At 33.1% G+C, this 17383-nt stretch overlaps 1 protein-coding gene across 1 annotated transcript in view; it reads right to left on the bottom strand.

Annotated features, from left to right (window-relative positions):
• Positions 1–17383, bottom strand: part of IPO11 (importin 11) — a 190268-nt gene that overhangs the window by 125252 nt on the left and 47633 nt on the right. The window contains exons 7-14 of the mRNA XM_052659057.1: positions 15246–15304; positions 11063–11111; positions 9599–9669; positions 7717–7909; positions 6664–6816; positions 3902–3945; positions 2159–2249; positions 322–369 (exon numbers count right to left, since the gene is read on the bottom strand). Coding sequence (XP_052515017.1) covers positions 322–369; positions 2159–2249; positions 3902–3945; positions 6664–6816; positions 7717–7909; positions 9599–9669; positions 11063–11111; positions 15246–15304 — 708 coding nt within the window. The remainder of the gene's footprint in view (positions 1–321; positions 370–2158; positions 2250–3901; positions 3946–6663; positions 6817–7716; positions 7910–9598; positions 9670–11062; positions 11112–15245; positions 15305–17383) is intronic.

Genomic DNA, 17383 nt, shown 5'->3' on the forward strand with positions numbered 1-17383 from the left:
TATCTGGAACCACCTTCGCCACTTATTAACCCTCACTTATCCTGTGTCCTCACAGAATACTTCTTTATGAGACGCTCCCTGGGTACATCAAAACTATTATTAATACCTTGTAGTTTTCCACAGCACTACCTGATTACCATCTATTCTAGCATTAATCAACTGGTACTGTTACAATCAACTGTTTGCTCACTCTCTATCACCAGATAATTCCTAAATTTTAGATATCTTTGTAATCCAACTCTCCGAGCATAACACCTGCCACAAAACAGACACACCGTACTGAAGAAATAAATGTTTCTAAATCATTTTCATTTAACATACCAGCATCTTTGATTAATAGTGCATTCATATCTTCCACATTAGTGGGACCTGAAAAAACAAGTATCAGCAAGGGTAAATTAAAACTTGTTTTTAAAAAACACTTAAACTCAATTTGTTAGTTTCTCAATTCAGCTAACTACAATGTATTTTGTGGATATTAAATATATAAGAGAAAGTTTCAGTTTTTTATCATCATCATTAGAGAAGACAGTTACAACACGTAGAGCCATACTACAGCTTTAGAAACCATTATAACATATTTGGAAAATGTTATATCAAGCAACATTCTAGAAAATATATGTAAAATTGCTAACTACTGTATTATATCATGATTATAAGAGAAAATTTTTAAAAAGAATAAAAAGATGAATCCCACAATAGGAAGAAAAAAAAAAAGAACAAGAATAGGCAATTCATACAGAAAATTTCATTTTTCTAAATATAAAAAATAAGCCAGGTTATGATAATACATTAAAGATTTGACAACAAAATGAAAAATGTAAATGAGAACCATTATGTAACGTGGAAACCAGAATAAAGAGCTGGCAGTCCCTGCACGACTATCCAGAAGGAGAAGACCACAGTTAAGACACAAAGAACACAGTTTAGTTTACTCAGTAAGCATATTTCTTTAGGACAGAAAGATTCCTAGCAAGTTTATCAAAGCACTTTTCTGCTGTTAAATATGATTTCTTAAGCATACAGCCCTATATAAGTAAATCACTCCAGAACTGGAAAGAAAATAACTAAACTCTGAAATCACTGTAAACCTTACCATCAAAGAGCAGCTTACCAGAGGGTAACCTAATTAGCTTAACCAGTTTCCTGAAGTGGTTCAATAAAAATACATGGATGGGAGAAAATGGAAATAACGTTCTAAACACAACAACAAAAAAGGTAACTTCAGCAGTATATTACCAAATTTAAGAATCTGTAATGTTGCATTAAGAAATTAGTAAATAACTGTACATCAGAAATCAATCTATATGAAACTACAATGAATGCTCACATTATCTTTTAAATGAACACAAAATACTTGATGGATAGCTCATTCACTCCCTTGGTTTATAATTTAAGCAGGAACACTCCATTAGATTTTTGAGAAAACAAAAGCCTAAAAAGTGAGCTACCCCCTGATGGTACGAACAAATCCAAGAATCTCCTTCTCTACAGGAGATCCTCCTACCTTTATTTCCTTACATTACCACCTACTCAACACTTGATCCCTTCCAATTCGACTCCTGCCCAAATCAATCAAATAATCTGTGTAAGATTCCCTTGCCCAGCAGTGTGAGTTAATTGCCAAAAGTCAATTGGGAACGGGGTGAGCAAAAAAGATGTATTCAAGGCCTCCTCCCTGAAATTTACACTATATCAGAATAGTCAGAAATGACAAATCACTTTTAATAGTTAAATAATTACTTATGTACAAAGATCAAGTGCCACCCATTTCACTTCATAGTTCTCTCTTAAATCCACTACATTCTTTCCACTCCCACCGTCATGAAGCTAACATTTATTTTTAACTTTTTCACCCAGTACTTCTCACAACATGCTCCAAATAGATTCTTTCCCCCAAGCAATATACATGACTGCCCACTATTTTAGTATGCTTACTAGAGCAAAATCTAACTATCACAATCAAGGCCTGTCTCATTTGTGAACTGCCATTCTTATTTTCTATTTTGAAGGCTACTCTCTCAGAAAAGCACACATTCAGTCTTTCTCAAATTCATGTCTGGTATATGATCTAGGAAACACATCATAGCAGGAACTCAAAATATTTTTTTGAACACTGATTAACAGATAAATCAAAATATCACAAAATATACCTCACCTTGAAGTGTTTGCATCATTTCTAAAAGTACAGGAGTTAGAGTCTGATTATATTCATGGAATATATCTATAAATAATACTTCAGTGCATGGCTGTTGGGAAAAAAATAAGTTTCTAATGAAAACAATGGTATATTGCAATGATTAATTCTACGCAAAGAATACTCATTCTTAAAACTCTGAATATGTTTCCAATTCTTGACTTTTTTTTGAAAAAAGTTTATTAGTGTTTTTCATAAACCCAATGGGAAATAAAATAAAATTATAATAATTTCATTCATAACATGGAAAAGTTACTTCACTACTTCAATCATTTGGCATTATACATGCAAAAATGCAAAACTACAGAGAGGAAAATTTTCCATTTACATTTTACTTAATTCTTTAAATTTAAAAACAATCTGGAACCACATTTACTTATAGATTCAGAACTATAAATGACTGTCTGTAAGAATTAGTATGTTAAAAATCATTTACTTTTCCTGGCAGTGACATAAGTAACAACAGCAATTAATGACTTCAATTCACCACAGAGTTATATTTTCTTTAACAGACACAAAGTGCAAAAGAAATCACATTGTTATCGTGTGTAGAATAGATAGCTAATGGCAAGTTGCTGTAAACACAGGGAGCTCAGCCTGGTGCTCTGTGACAACAGTGGTGGGATGGAGCAGGAGGTGGGAGGGAGGTTCAAGAGGGAGGAGACATGTGTATACCTATGGCTGATTCATGTTAATGTATGGCAGAAAACCAACATAACATTGTAAAGCAACTATCCTCCAGTTAAAAATAAATTCTAAAAACAGAAATCACAATGTTAATTACATAAAGACTCATTTTCATTCTTAAAAGTACTAAATCACTAGTTGTTTCATAAAATAGAATGCAATTAAATTTTGAAGGTATTGTGATTTATGTTTAAAATCAATTACAAATGTACATACTTCAATGTGTACAGATGAAATGATACACCATCTCAGATATTTGCTTCAAAATAATCCAAGTAGGTGAAGGAGTACTCATATAAAAGTAGACTAGCCACGAGTTGATAACTGATAAAACAGGTGTTGTATATAGAATTCATGAAACCACTCTGTTTCTCAGTATATTTAACAGTTTCCATAAGAGAAAGTTTTAAAAACTTAAGAGTAGTAAAAAAATTTTTTATAAAACTTTTAAGTTCTATAGAAGTTTATGAAACAGATAATGCAAATTATATAAACAAAAGTCTTCAAAAAAGAACAGTTCAAAGTCCACATTTGATAAACCTTCCTCAATGTTAGCCATATCAATAAAGTATATTTTAAAAGAACTCTATAACTGAAAGCAATGGGCTGATCTCTGAGAATCATACTAGGTAGTAAGAGAAATAATGTACCAGAAGAAGCTTTATAATTACTGAAATATTTAGGAGGAAAAAAATGTTTCTAGCCAAAAAAGGTAACTTTCAAAAACATTTCCTATTTCTGCAATGACAATTAATTCCAATTTGTAAAATGAAGAAAAATTCAGTTTGCAAACCTCCAACTTAACAAATAAATTTCAGACTCAAGTTCATAATTTAATTAGATGCTTTCTTCTCAAATATGGACTCTTGCAATAATAAATATATTTCCTACCTGACTTAAAGCTTGAAATCTTCAATATAGTATCATTCTCTACTAAGAGTTACACAAGCCAAAAAAAAAAAACTTACAGAAGCATTACCCTTTTCCCTATCAATTTTTCTTCCAATCAATACTCACCCTCAAACTGTACTTCCAAGAATCTCCCCCTGTTTCTTCCGCTGCTGCAATTAAAAATATGACAAATGATGCTCTCCACAAAGGCAATAATGATGTTTCTAAAATCTGAGTTTGGAAAATCAAGATTTTCAGTAAGATCAATATAATACAGCTGCAAATTATTATAAAATAACACAGAGCAAACAGTTGGGAAAACAAGGCCTTACACAGATCTCTTTACCATAAGTTACAGATGACATCTGTGTACATCAAAGTGCTCGTAACCACAAGCATTCTCACTTTCGTTAAAAAGTCTGTATGAAAAAAAAAAAAGTCTGTACAAAGACTTCCTTGGCAGTCCAGTGGTGAAAATCCCAGGCTTTCAAGGCAGGGGGCATGGGTTTGATCCCTGGTCAGGGAACTAAGATCCCACATGCCACATCCAAAAACCAAACACACACACACACACACACACACACACTCTCTCTCTCTCTCTCTCTCTCTCTCTCTCTCTCTGTATGGAGAAAAGCTCCAAGTATTTGTCACTCTCTGAGTCTGTGACATTACCTGATACACTGTCATTACAATCCTGAGAATCATTTCATACAATAGTGATGTTTTACAAGTTTAAATGATTAGTCACATTATCCATAAATTTTCTATATTTAAAGTAAAATATTTCCAGAACTCTTAAAACTCTGGGGATTCAGTGTTTCATATTATAATATGGTATTACTATACTAAAAAAGCAATACGAAGCGTTAAGAGTTTAGCTATGAGAAAACAAAAACAAAAAATCTGCATTATACAGTGTAGTGTTATATTTTCTAAATGGATTAAAATATTTCTAAACAAAAAAGAAGGTAAGTCTTAGAAAAATGTTTATGATATTTTAAAAATATTGGAAATATATGTATAAAAGTACACAAAGGCATCCAGTCAAAGGGATGGGTAGAGGCTAAAACCTAGCCCATGTCTGACAACAGAAGAAGTATTAAGTTGGTGCATAGGTAATTGCGCTTTTCCACTGTTGAACTTTGCCTAATACTGAAATGCAATCTTAAATAACTGTGGTTATGCTATCCATCACCTTAATGTATCACCTTTTTAATTCTATGTTTTGTTACTAATGACTTATTACTTGCTGTTTATATTTATTTTACAGTAGGGAAATGATGCTAGACAAAAAGCAAATCTGAGCAATTTTCTTATTTGAGTTCAAAATGGGTCATAAAGTGGTGAAGACAACTCACAACATCAACAATACATTTGGCCCAGGAACTGCTAATGAACATACAGTGTATTGGTGGTTCAAGAAATTTTGCAAAGAAACAAGAGTCTTAAAGATGAGGAGCCAGCCATCAGAAGTTGACGACAACCCACTGAGAGGACCATCGAAGCCATATTTACCTGACGGCTCTCTCACCATCTGACTACCACTACTCAAGCATCTCAACAACTTTTTGCAAGGAAAATGCTTCCACAACCAGCAGGAGGCAGAATATGCTTTCCTTAGAAATTTTTCAAATCCCAAAGCATGAATTTTTATGTTACAGGAATAAACAAACATTTCTCATAAGCAAAAAATGTGTTGATTGTAATGGTTCCTATTTTGATTAATAAAGGTGTGTTTGAGCCTACTTATGATGATTTAACATTCGTGGTTGGAAACTGCAATTATGTTTGCACCAACCTAATAAATGACACACACTTTAGTCACACCCAAGTAGTTTATCAAGCACACAACTCCTTGATTTTCTGTAGCAAAGGCCCTGATAGTCTACCTACTACTAAAGTATGACTAGATTAAACAGACCCCCTACAGGGCTTCCATGGTAGCTCAGTGGTAAAGAATCCACTGGCCAAAGCAGGAGATACGCATTCAAAAAAGCTGATGACGCATTCAAACCCTGGACCAGGAAGAGCAACTAAGGGCGTGATCCACAACTGCTGAGCCTGTGCTCTGGAGCCCGGGAGCTACAACTACTGAGCCCTCACACTACAGCGACTGAAGTCCGTACACCCCAGAGCCCACGCTCCACAAGAGAAGCCTCCCCGGTAAGAAGCCCAGGCTCCGCAAGAGAAGCCTCCCCAGTAAGGAGCCCACGCTCTGCAAGAGAAGCCTCCCCAGTAAGAAGCCCACGCTCTGCAAGAGAAGCCTCCGCAGTAAGAAGTCCAGGCTCCGCAAGAGAAGCCTCCCCAGTAAGAAGCCCAGGCTCCGCAAGAGAAGCCTCCCCAGTAAGGAGCCCACGTTCCGCAACTAGAGAAAAGCCCACCAAAAGTAAAATAAATTAAAAAATAAAATTATATTTAAAATAGATGTCCTATAGAAATATTTTAATCATCTAAAAATTAATTTTAAATTTAAGTATCTTAAATAGGTAATCCATTCAGCAATTCAGAAAAATTTTCATCTCCAAACTACTTTCTGAAGTAAAAATTTCTACAAATAAAAATTAATAAAGAATGAACCACAGAGGAGAAAGTGATCTGATAACAGAGAAAGACAATTAATTTCATATTTTTGTTTTAAACTACATAACTCTAAAAAATTTTATCTTTCTGGAAAAACTTCCATTTAGTTGAACAAGTCATTCATTTTCTGCTTCTCAATTTGTACTAATGGCTAGTAAAGGCAGAATAAACTAACTTTTGAAAGTTATATTCTCAGAACAAAAGCACTACATTAAAATACAATGTTATTATACCTATCATCAAATACATGATATCTATTGATGAAAGGGAGGAAAAATTCATGCAAAAACTGAAAAACTGACACTTACTAAAGCCTTCCGGGTCTTCTTCCCACATTGTCAGTTCTTCTTCAGTTAACAGAAAATAGTGAGAGACTAATCTTCTACATATCTCTGTCAAAGTAGGATATGTGAAGAATGCCATCTTAATCTTATGAGCTTCCAGAGTTGCAGGGTTGCTATCTAGAAAAATTAAATTTCCAAGTTTATTATACAGACAAGTATTCTACCCATGCTGGATAGTGAAACAAATAAACTTAAGAATACCTTCTAAATAGCAGTATATAAATTTTCATTTGTACTATGGACACATCTCAAAGATGCTCTTGCTTTTATTTATACCACACACACATCAGTCTTGCTTCCACCTTACCACTATGGCTAGTCCATTTCCATCCTATATTATCACATCATATTTTGAAGTGGCTTACCTATATGTCTCTCGTTCTCTTCTACAAGACATTCTCATTCATCATGATAAACATACACATGAATGAATTCCAAACAGAACTGACCCCTGAACTTTGTGAGTCCATTTACACTCAGATATTTTTCAACAGTAAATACTAAACTACAGTGTACATGGCTGGATGAATCCCCAGATGCACAGGAACAGTGAATCCATATTCACTTATAGTGGCCAGCTATAAGTTATACTCATTAACCCCTGTGTTGTTCAAGGGTCAACTGCAATATAACAGTTTAACCTATTCTAGAAGCAATAGAATCTGCCTAGAATCACTTTATATATGATCAAAAGAAAACTTTTAATTGTACAAATAAATACAATCTACAAATGAGCTACAGAGGTTACTGAAGTACTTAATTCTTAAAAGACCTAGGCTTCAACTGATGTTCTACTGTGTTACAAAAGACAGTAGTTTACTAAATGCACTGTATGTCTTTTAAAAGCTGGCATTTATATACCAAAAGCTCTAATCCTTATCTCTATTTCATGTCCCAGAAATAGTTTATTTCTCAGACTTAAATGAACTTCAAAAAACTTACATAAAAATAGCAATTACTTCACACTAAGATTAAAATAAGGAAATGAAAAAAAAAAAACTACCAGTAAAGCATTACCTTCAAAATTTTTGGATGGCTTATAAGCATAGTTTTTGACAATCATCTTAATAAGATTCATGCACTGGACAATGAATCGTTCAAATGTAACACCTTCACCAACTTCTGTAAACACATAGCTTACAGAAAATTCCAGTGATCTCTGAATTAGAGGAGTAAATGAAAAGGGATGCTGATCCAAGAAGTCCAAAAGCTATAAGAAAAAAATTTTTATGTATTTTCTTCAAATTCACATAGGAATATAATCATTCATAGGTACATCTAATAACTGGTAATAAACATTTAGCAAGTTTGGAACCTTGTGGGAAGTCCAGTTTCACAGGTAATATACTCCCTGGGGTATACCATACAATGTGAAATAAATCAGGTTGTATCTCATCACCTGAACTTTCTATTACTTCTACTACAAGATTCAAAATAAACTTACTTCATACTTAACTCTGTATCAATCAGCAAATGTGATAACCAAAAGTACAAGAAAGGCCTTTAAAAAATAATAAAGGCAAATAATCAAAAATGTATCCTGCATCAACTGCATGTCAATGTATCAAATAGTTGATGAGAGAGATTTCCTCTACATAGAATTCCAGCTAATAAATGTAAAAGGAATAATATTAATAGAATTAGAATGCCATCATTTTGTAACCCCTATTCAAACAAAAGATCTAAGCCATGATCATGGATGGCTGCTAGAATCAAGGGAAAGGCTGTTGAAGAATTTAATAATGGATAACTCAATAAACAACTTTAAGCAATCAGACACTGTGCATCTCCTGGTGTGATGCAATAGGAAATACACAGCATCACCTGTAAAATATTCCTGTCATTGTCACCCTACTCCATTCCCTCCCATCATTAAAAACAACAAGAAGAAAGGCCTGAATGTGATCAAGTTTCTTATCCAACTAGAAATTTCTAAGAAATATGGGAGGAGAAGGGGTTTAGAAACAAAGGAATATGTTAACACATTCTATTTGGAGGCACATGTAAAATGTTCCAATTTTAAACGCTTTAATAAAGTCATGAGATTATAAACATGAATTTCATAAATTATTACTTTTTTATTTGGCCATGCCATGTGGCATATGGGATCTTAGTTCTCCAACCAAGGATTGAACCCCCATCTTCTACATTGGAAGGGATTCTTAACCACTGAACCACCAGGAAAGTTCCCTCACAAATTTCTTATAGTTGGTTTTTTGAATAAGGATTCAATAGTGTCGGTTCTCTCTCTTTTTTTTTTTAAACATGTGAACTTTTTATTGTCGAAATGGGAACTTTTCATGGGAGAATGAGGCCTGATGTGACCACATCGTTGTGGTAACAGATCATTTCCTGTAGGTTTTCCGTGTTGTGGATTTGGCTGTCTATATCCATTACTTTTTTTATAAAATAATTTTATCTGAAATATATACATATTGCCTCAGACAGTGCACCCATACAATTCTATTCAAAAGATATGTGATGTTAATGATGATAAACTATCATTATGAATATACTGATTTTTTGGTATTATCTACTGTAACATCTTACCTACTTTATGCTGTGCTGCACTATCTTTTTTATCTCTGCTTTTTCCAGTGGGTTTGAGAATAATGAGACTTTGAGGAATCAAATTCTCTTTTATTAGGATGGATTTTTTTATATCCAGGTGACTTATACACTTTGACATATGGTATATATAAATTTAATCATTATATGTATTCTAAAGGCTTTAAGATACAAAGGGCTTTTTTAGCTTTCCTGTACACAGTAAGGAAATAAGTTACTTTAACACTAAATCAACAATGTATGCTTAAAAAAACATCACTTTCTTTACTAAATTCAAGTATCTATATTTCACTTGAGAAAACATAATTAAGATTAAAAAAAAAAAACTTACCACTTTAGTAAAAAGAATGATGGTCTTCTCCAGTCTATCTCTACATACATTATCTGTACCTATACTTCTACCTATTAAAAATACAATTCACATATTAGCACAAGTTAATAATATTCTATAAATTTACAACCAAGACAATGACAGGACTCTTTACAAAAATGCTGTCAGATATGTTTCACACAGTTCACCCCTACTCCAAACAACAAACAATTAAGTAAACCATCACACTGAAGTTTTTAGGAAGCAAGACCTTACACTTGACACAGAAATGCTCAGTGCCATACTGCACAAAATTAATCCTAAAACACTAACTGAGCCCATTTCATAGTAAAAAGGCAGCAATTTTATCTGCAACACCATGTTGTCATAGTTAAAATACTTTTCAAGTAACATAAATAAAAACAAAGAATTCAAAGATTAACACACTTATTTTTCTTAAATCTTCTAACAATTTTCCTCTGATCATTTTCTTGGTGTAATGAATTTTTGTACATTCAGAATAATGTCCATCAGCTCATTAACTATCCTGCCTGCTCCCTAATCATACACCTCATAATCTGTCTCATCAGTTACGTCATTCTCCTCTCCTGGATGGACTTCTATCCTTCCCTTTTATTCTCCCATGGGGAAAACCAGAGAAAAATTACTACTTTTAAGGAAAAAGAAATCATATGAGCTTTCTTATAGTACCTAGCAACAGACTCAATAATGGTTCTACTAAACTGAAAATGACTGACAAAATAATCAGCAACTCCCCTAAAAGTGAGTACACTAAGGAATATTCTCAGGGTACTAAGTCTCCAAATACACTCACACATAAAAAACACACACATACATGTTATACATATGTGTGTGCAAGAATATACATATATGTGTGTATCCTGTGTGGCGTGTGTGTGCATTCTGAGAAAAGGTGCTTATAATCATAGGGAAGAGAAAAGGATAGCAGATCACCAGCATAATACAACACAAATGTAAACAGTGAATTCTTCCATATGGGGCAGTAGATTAGAAAGGGTTCTACAGGTCGGTCAGTAATGGTTAGCAGACCAGAGATTTGCACAGTGAAAGTACCATTTAAGGATATTTATATCAAACAGATATACTAAATGTACTAAAACAAACCAGAATCAACAAAATGTCTAAACAGCATGTAGTACAGGGCCTATACTCAATGATTATCTGCTAAACATACTACTGTTGTGGGCATCTGCATGGAACAGAGTAGTAGCAGCAGAAATAGGGAAGAAGGAATTGACACAAAATATATTTTTTTAGAAAAAGGCTTCTTCAATATTTAGGACAAAACGGGTATATGAAGACAAAACTGAGCTTCCAATTTAATTTTAGATAATTAATTATCAAGATATAAGATTTCAGCCCCTCGAGATTTGCATGTGCCAAACAGAAGCTACTAATACAAAAGGATTCTACAGTAAAAACTACTATCATGGAAGTACTTACTGCATTCCAAAAATTGTTTTAAACGTTCAAATATTCCATGTAAAAAACCCTAGAAAAGAAAAACATTTTTGAAGGGTTTCAATTTATTCTGTTATAAGAATTTACCATACACTTTCTCAGGGAAACTAAAATATACTTATCATATCATATTAAAAAGTTAAAATTAGATAAAGTAAAAATCATTCCATTACTATAATAATGCCTTCAATCTTCCACAAGTAAATAACAGAATTTCATCTCCTCAGTGTCTCACTTCAATAACCTAAATCACTTTGCAATAAGTAAAAAATTATTTATTAAGTATTCTATTTCACTAAATATCCTCTATTCCTCTTACTGTTTATTTCTTTTCCATAGGACTTATAATCCCGACATAATCAGTCTCCTCCACCTAAAATGTCAGATCCTTAAGATTCAAGAACTTTGCCTGTTTGCTTTGCTCTATCCCAGAAGCCAGGAATGGTATTTAGCAATAATAAGTATCCCTAATATGAATAAATGGTATCAACTATTTGTGGCAGAGGTTTTCAATCTCAAGTATTCAATTACATTAGCCTTCAGAGATCAGAGAAGGCAAGAATCACCATTTACCATATGGGTCCAAAACACCTTTTACTATATTTTTTTAAAACATGTTATGAAAACTTTGCAGAAATAAATATAAAGGGATACTGGAAAAAACTTTATTAAAATGTTTAAAAATTTCAATATCACAGACTTTTTCGTGTCAATAAATTTTGGTGTATAAACATCATAAAAGATGTCACATGTCCTTTTAGCAAATGAGATGGTCCAGGTTTTTGTCACAAAATACTATACACTTTCCTGATGAATGACCGACTAGAACAGAATGCTGTTATTTCCTCTTTGAAAGACAGAGATATACTGCTCATCATCAATCTTTGAGTTTGAGACAATTCACCTAGGATGTCATCACCTGAAGTCACAGAGGCTAAAACGCCACTTAGGCAGTTTCACTATCACCACTGGGGTCTAGGGGGCTGCTACCAGTCTCTTAAACAGTATCCATCTTTGGATTCATGTAAAAATCATGAAACATTTCCCTCTGTCAATTTTCATCTCTCAGCCATTTTGAGCAGACAATGAAAAACTGAATTATCAGCTGTGTTAAATGAAAACTAATAGCAAAGAGATAGTGTTTGTGGTCTTCTTTTATACCTTCCTGAAAGATGATGCAACACAGTAGCTAACACAGTAAGAAAACCTCAGGACAACAACCAATTTCACTACTGCTTCATCCTCTGGCTATCTCATCATTCTCTCATTTTCATACTACTTCAATCTTTTTAAACACAGTTGAGAATAAATTATAACTAATGATAATTAACAATAAAGTAATTTCTAGGATGATGAAATAGCAGAATTTTCAATATAGGAAAAATAAAATCACCAAGATCCCATACGCATGTTAAAATTTATACAGAAGCTCAATGCAATGGTCCCATTCAGTAGCTACAAGACAGAAGGAATTTTATTCTCTTTTAAACAAAATTAGTGCATCAGTCAGAGTTCTCTAAAGAGAGCAGAAACTTATGAAAGACATCAATTTTAGTAAGTTCATCAAGAGGATCAGGAATTTATAGAATTGGACAACTGACTAATCGAAATAAACCAAGTAACTTGACTAATGTTATATAATAATAAGAACCTCTTAAAATAATCATCAAATGGCAATTTACAGAACAGTTTAATTAGTTACTGAACTCATTTCAAAAATCATTCTCTCTCATAATCCTCACAACATCCAATGGGATATGTACTATTATGTCATCATCATATTACAAAAAAAGAAACTCAGTACCAAGGAAAATACTCTGAGGCCATGTTATCATGAAAAGACCAAGCCAAGATTCAAAGCCAAATTTGTCTGCCTCCAGAAACCCAAATCTCACCACTAGTATACAGTGCTTCTTAAGCATCATTTACACCCCATGTTATTTTTAAGATCTTTTGAAATGTTGTCCATAACTTGTTAAAATTCTATTCTTATTTACAACTAATCAATAATACCACAATACAGCAAGTTTAACGGAACAGGAGCTGACATACAGCTTCTGAGGCAAAAGACTCAAGGAAAAGCCTAAGGCTCACAAAATATGGAGAGTATCCATTGACAACTATTATTCTAACTTATAGAAATGTGACTCATATCAGTTCATTTACACTGAAAAGAAACTGATAAACATATTCAATATCTTAATTTTATGATACTCAGAATATTATATATAATTACTGAACCTTCTGATATATTTCTACCATATCACACAGTCATTCACTTAAATAACTACTAAGCATTTTTATACAGCAGATATTATCCCAAGCTCTGGAGTGAAGAGTGAATAAAATTCTCTGCATTTATGGAACTTACATTTCTCGTGAGGGCACTGAGGGAGCTGTCAAACTGGTTTCTAGAAAATGTTTTTTGATAGCATGGCAATAAACATAAAATATTGGGTTGGCCAAAAGCTGTTATGGAAAAATAGGAATGAACTTTCTGGCCAACCAAAATATTTAAATGTATCAGTATTGAAAACTGGGGTTGGTTTTCATATATTTTCAGGTAATGTGGTATTATACATCAGTATCATAAATGTGGATATACTTTAACCCAACATTTCCATTTCTAGGAATTTATCCTAGAGATCACTAGAAAAGTACACAATGACATATGCCCCAAATGTTCATTTTAATATCATTGCTCAACAATCAAAAACTGGAAACAAACTACATGTCATCAAGAGATACTGGATGCTGGGGCTGGTGCACTGGGACAACCCAGAGGGATGGTATGCAGTGGGGAGGGAGAAGGGTGGGGTTCAGGATGGGGAACATGTGTACACCTGTGGCAGATTCATGTTGATGTATGGCAAAACCAATACAATATTGTAAAGTAATTAGCCTCCAATTAAATACATTTATATTTAAAAAAAGACAGATCACTGGGCAAGTAAATTATAGAAAATCTGTGATTACTTTTATTTTTTTAATTGCATACCAACAGTAATTGTATTTAGCATAAAATCATTAAAAACATGATATATAACAATATTACTGACATGCAAAAAATATCCACAATGCACTGAGTTTAAGAAAAAGCAAGGAAGGAAACAGCATGTAGATCTCGTTCATATAAAACTGAGGAAGACAGAAAGTATATCTAAAATAGTATGTTTATGATATTATAAAGGAAACTTAGAACTGTTATCATAGTAAGTTCTTAAATGATTTATTATTTAAGTTTTTAAACTTTAAAAAAAATGTAATATTTTTATAGAAAAAACTATATTCACATTATAATGATGTATATTAGCAGTTTTTAATTCTTTTAACAATAGAACCATTACTTCAAGCAAAACCTTACAGAAACACAAAGTTCAAAAAAATAAAAGTGTGACTCTGATGAAATGTAAATATAGTAGGACAAACCTAAAGAACCAATTAAATATACCTTTTCCAAGCTTTCTGTGCCACCCCAAAGGCAATTCACAGAGTAACATTCTAGCTGACCTAAACTCACTGTAAAAGCTAATATAGATCTGAACAAGTATGATACAATTCCACTTTGTTCAGGAATAAATATATGCAGCTATACATTTTTGCATATAGAGAAAGTAGATGCCGTGATACAGAAATGAGTATACTTCAAAACTTGTTGGGCTTATCAATGGAGCTTTCCTCTCATATATATATATATTTATAATTGATTACAAAGAACAAATATAAATGTTACGATTCAAGAGAAAAATACCTCATTTTGAGTATATAAAAACAGACAAAGGAAAATACGAAGAATATAAATCAATTACACTGACCCTAGTAATGTTATCACAGCATTCAAATTCCTAACAGTTCACTTGATTTCAAATTCAAATAAACACTCTCAATGTACCATGGCATCTTGAGAACCATCCTAGTTCTAGTTCCTCCCTTTCACATAATAGTTGCTTTGACGTATTTTCTGTATGTCTGAAAACAGATCACAAGTCTAAAAGTATAGTATAACATATACAGAATGGTTAAAAAAAAAAGAAGAAATTAGGTGGTCACTTAACAAAAAAACTTTTAAATGAATGCCAAGTAAAAAGAATAAGCTTTATAACATGCAGGAAATACCAAGCACTTTTCCAAAGTTACAAAAAAATTAACGACTTCTTTTACTTACCATCACCTCCATATTCTTATGAGGTTCCACAACTCCATTAACAGTTAATTTACGGAGCACTGAAAAGTAAAATCAAGCTTTACTCAAACCTTATTTTTTCGTATTTTTCCCTATTAAAATCATAACCAAAAAAGACTCAGAATCACAAAGCCTCATCAAGCTTGGATAAAGAAATGTAACTCCTGGTCATTGGCTGGTTCCCAAGAGGGAAAGATGGAACTAAAGCCAAGTTATTGTCTCTGAAGCAGTGTTCTTCTCACTTCTAAGTACTCATGTTTCTAAAGCCATATTGCAAATTTTAGTTCAATTTACATAATTGTCAGTACTTCTCACTTGCAATAATACCTACAGGTTGAAGTTGAGAAAGTTACTTCTATTCCATAAAGTATGACTCAACGGTGATGAAAAAGCTTCATTCAGTTTTAAGGTACATTAATGAAAATACAGTATCTCCAAAAGGGATATAAAGATTAAACTCTATTCCAAATCTGGAATAGACTACAATGCTCAATTACAAGCATCACATTTTATGAGTAAACTGATATACATAGGAAGATAAGCAGCATAATAGATTTGAAGTCAGATCTAGACTTAGAAATCCAAGCTCCAGTGTCTAAAACTGTATTATTTTGGGCAACTTCTCTTATCGTACATTCCTCAATTATAAAATGTGGTTACACAGATAATAAAGAAGATGTGATATATATGCAATACTACTCAGACATGAAGAATAATAACATTTAGCCATTTGCGACAATATGGACAGACCTGGAGGGTATTATGCTTAGTGAAATAAGTCAGACAGAAAAAGAGAAATACTGTATATTATCACTTATACATACAATATGAAAAAGAAAACAAATCAGGGAATACAACAAAAAAGAAGCTGAGAAATAGAGAACAAACTAGTGATTCCAGTGGGGAAAGAAAAGGGGGTGGGGACAACGGGGCTAGGGGGTTAAGAGAAACGAACTCTTCTATAAAATAAGCTACAAGAATATATTACACACAACAGGAAATACGGCCCACATTGCATGACAACCTCAAATGGAATATAAACTATAAAAATTCTGAATCACTAGGTTGAGTACCTGAAACAAATATAATATTGTAAATCAACTATAAAAGAATGTAAGGTGGTTATAAATCCTAATTCATAGGGTTAGGATTCAATAATACAATACATGCAAAACACCTAGCAGAATTTAGTAATAACCAGCATGATAGCAGCATCAGACTATCACTTTATACTATCAAATTTAAAGTCACTTCACTTTAAGAAAACAACTTTATAAACCGCATTGCTTTCTACATAACTCAAGAGTTAGTGTTCATGAGGTGAAGTGTAAAGGCAGCGTAACCCACACACCTACTGTCAATTAATCTTCAAAGGAAACAAGAATATACACTGAATCTTTAACAAGTGGTGCTGGGAAAGCTGGACAGCTGCACGTAAATCAATGAAGCTAGAATACTCTCTTACACCATAAACAAAAATAAACTCAAAATAGCTTAGAGACTTAAACATACAACACCATAAAACTCCGAGAAGAGAACACAGGCAAAATATTCTTTGACATAAACCATACCAATGTTTTCTTAGGTCAGTCTCCCAAGGCAATAGAAATAAAAGCAAAAATCAACTAATGGGACCTAATTAAACTTACAAGATTTTGCACAGCAAAGGAAACCATAAACAAGATGAAAAGGCAACCTACAGACAAGGAGAAAATGTTTGCAAATGGTGCAACTAACTAGGGCTTAATTTCCAAAACATACAAACAACTCTTATAACTCATATATCATATAACTCAATAACAAAAAAAAAACAAACAACCCAATCAAAGAATGGGCAGAAGACCTAAATAGACAGATGGCCAACAGGCACATGAAAAGATGCTCAACATCACTAATTATTAGAGAAATGAAAATCATAACTACAATAAGGTACCGCAGCAGTCAGAACAGCCATGATTAAAAAGTCTACACATAATAAGTGCTAAAGAAGGTGTGGAGAAAAGGGAACCCTCACACACTGTTGGTGGGGATATAAACTGGTACAGTCGCTATGGAGAATATGGAGGTTCCTTAAAAAACAAGGAGTTGCCATATGATCCTGGGCAGATAGCTAGAGAAAA

The sequence above is a fragment of the Budorcas taxicolor genome, chromosome 20, assembly GCF_023091745.1.
Source record: "Budorcas taxicolor isolate Tak-1 chromosome 20, Takin1.1, whole genome shotgun sequence".
Classification (NCBI taxonomy): Eukaryota; Metazoa; Chordata; class Mammalia; order Artiodactyla; family Bovidae; genus Budorcas; species Budorcas taxicolor.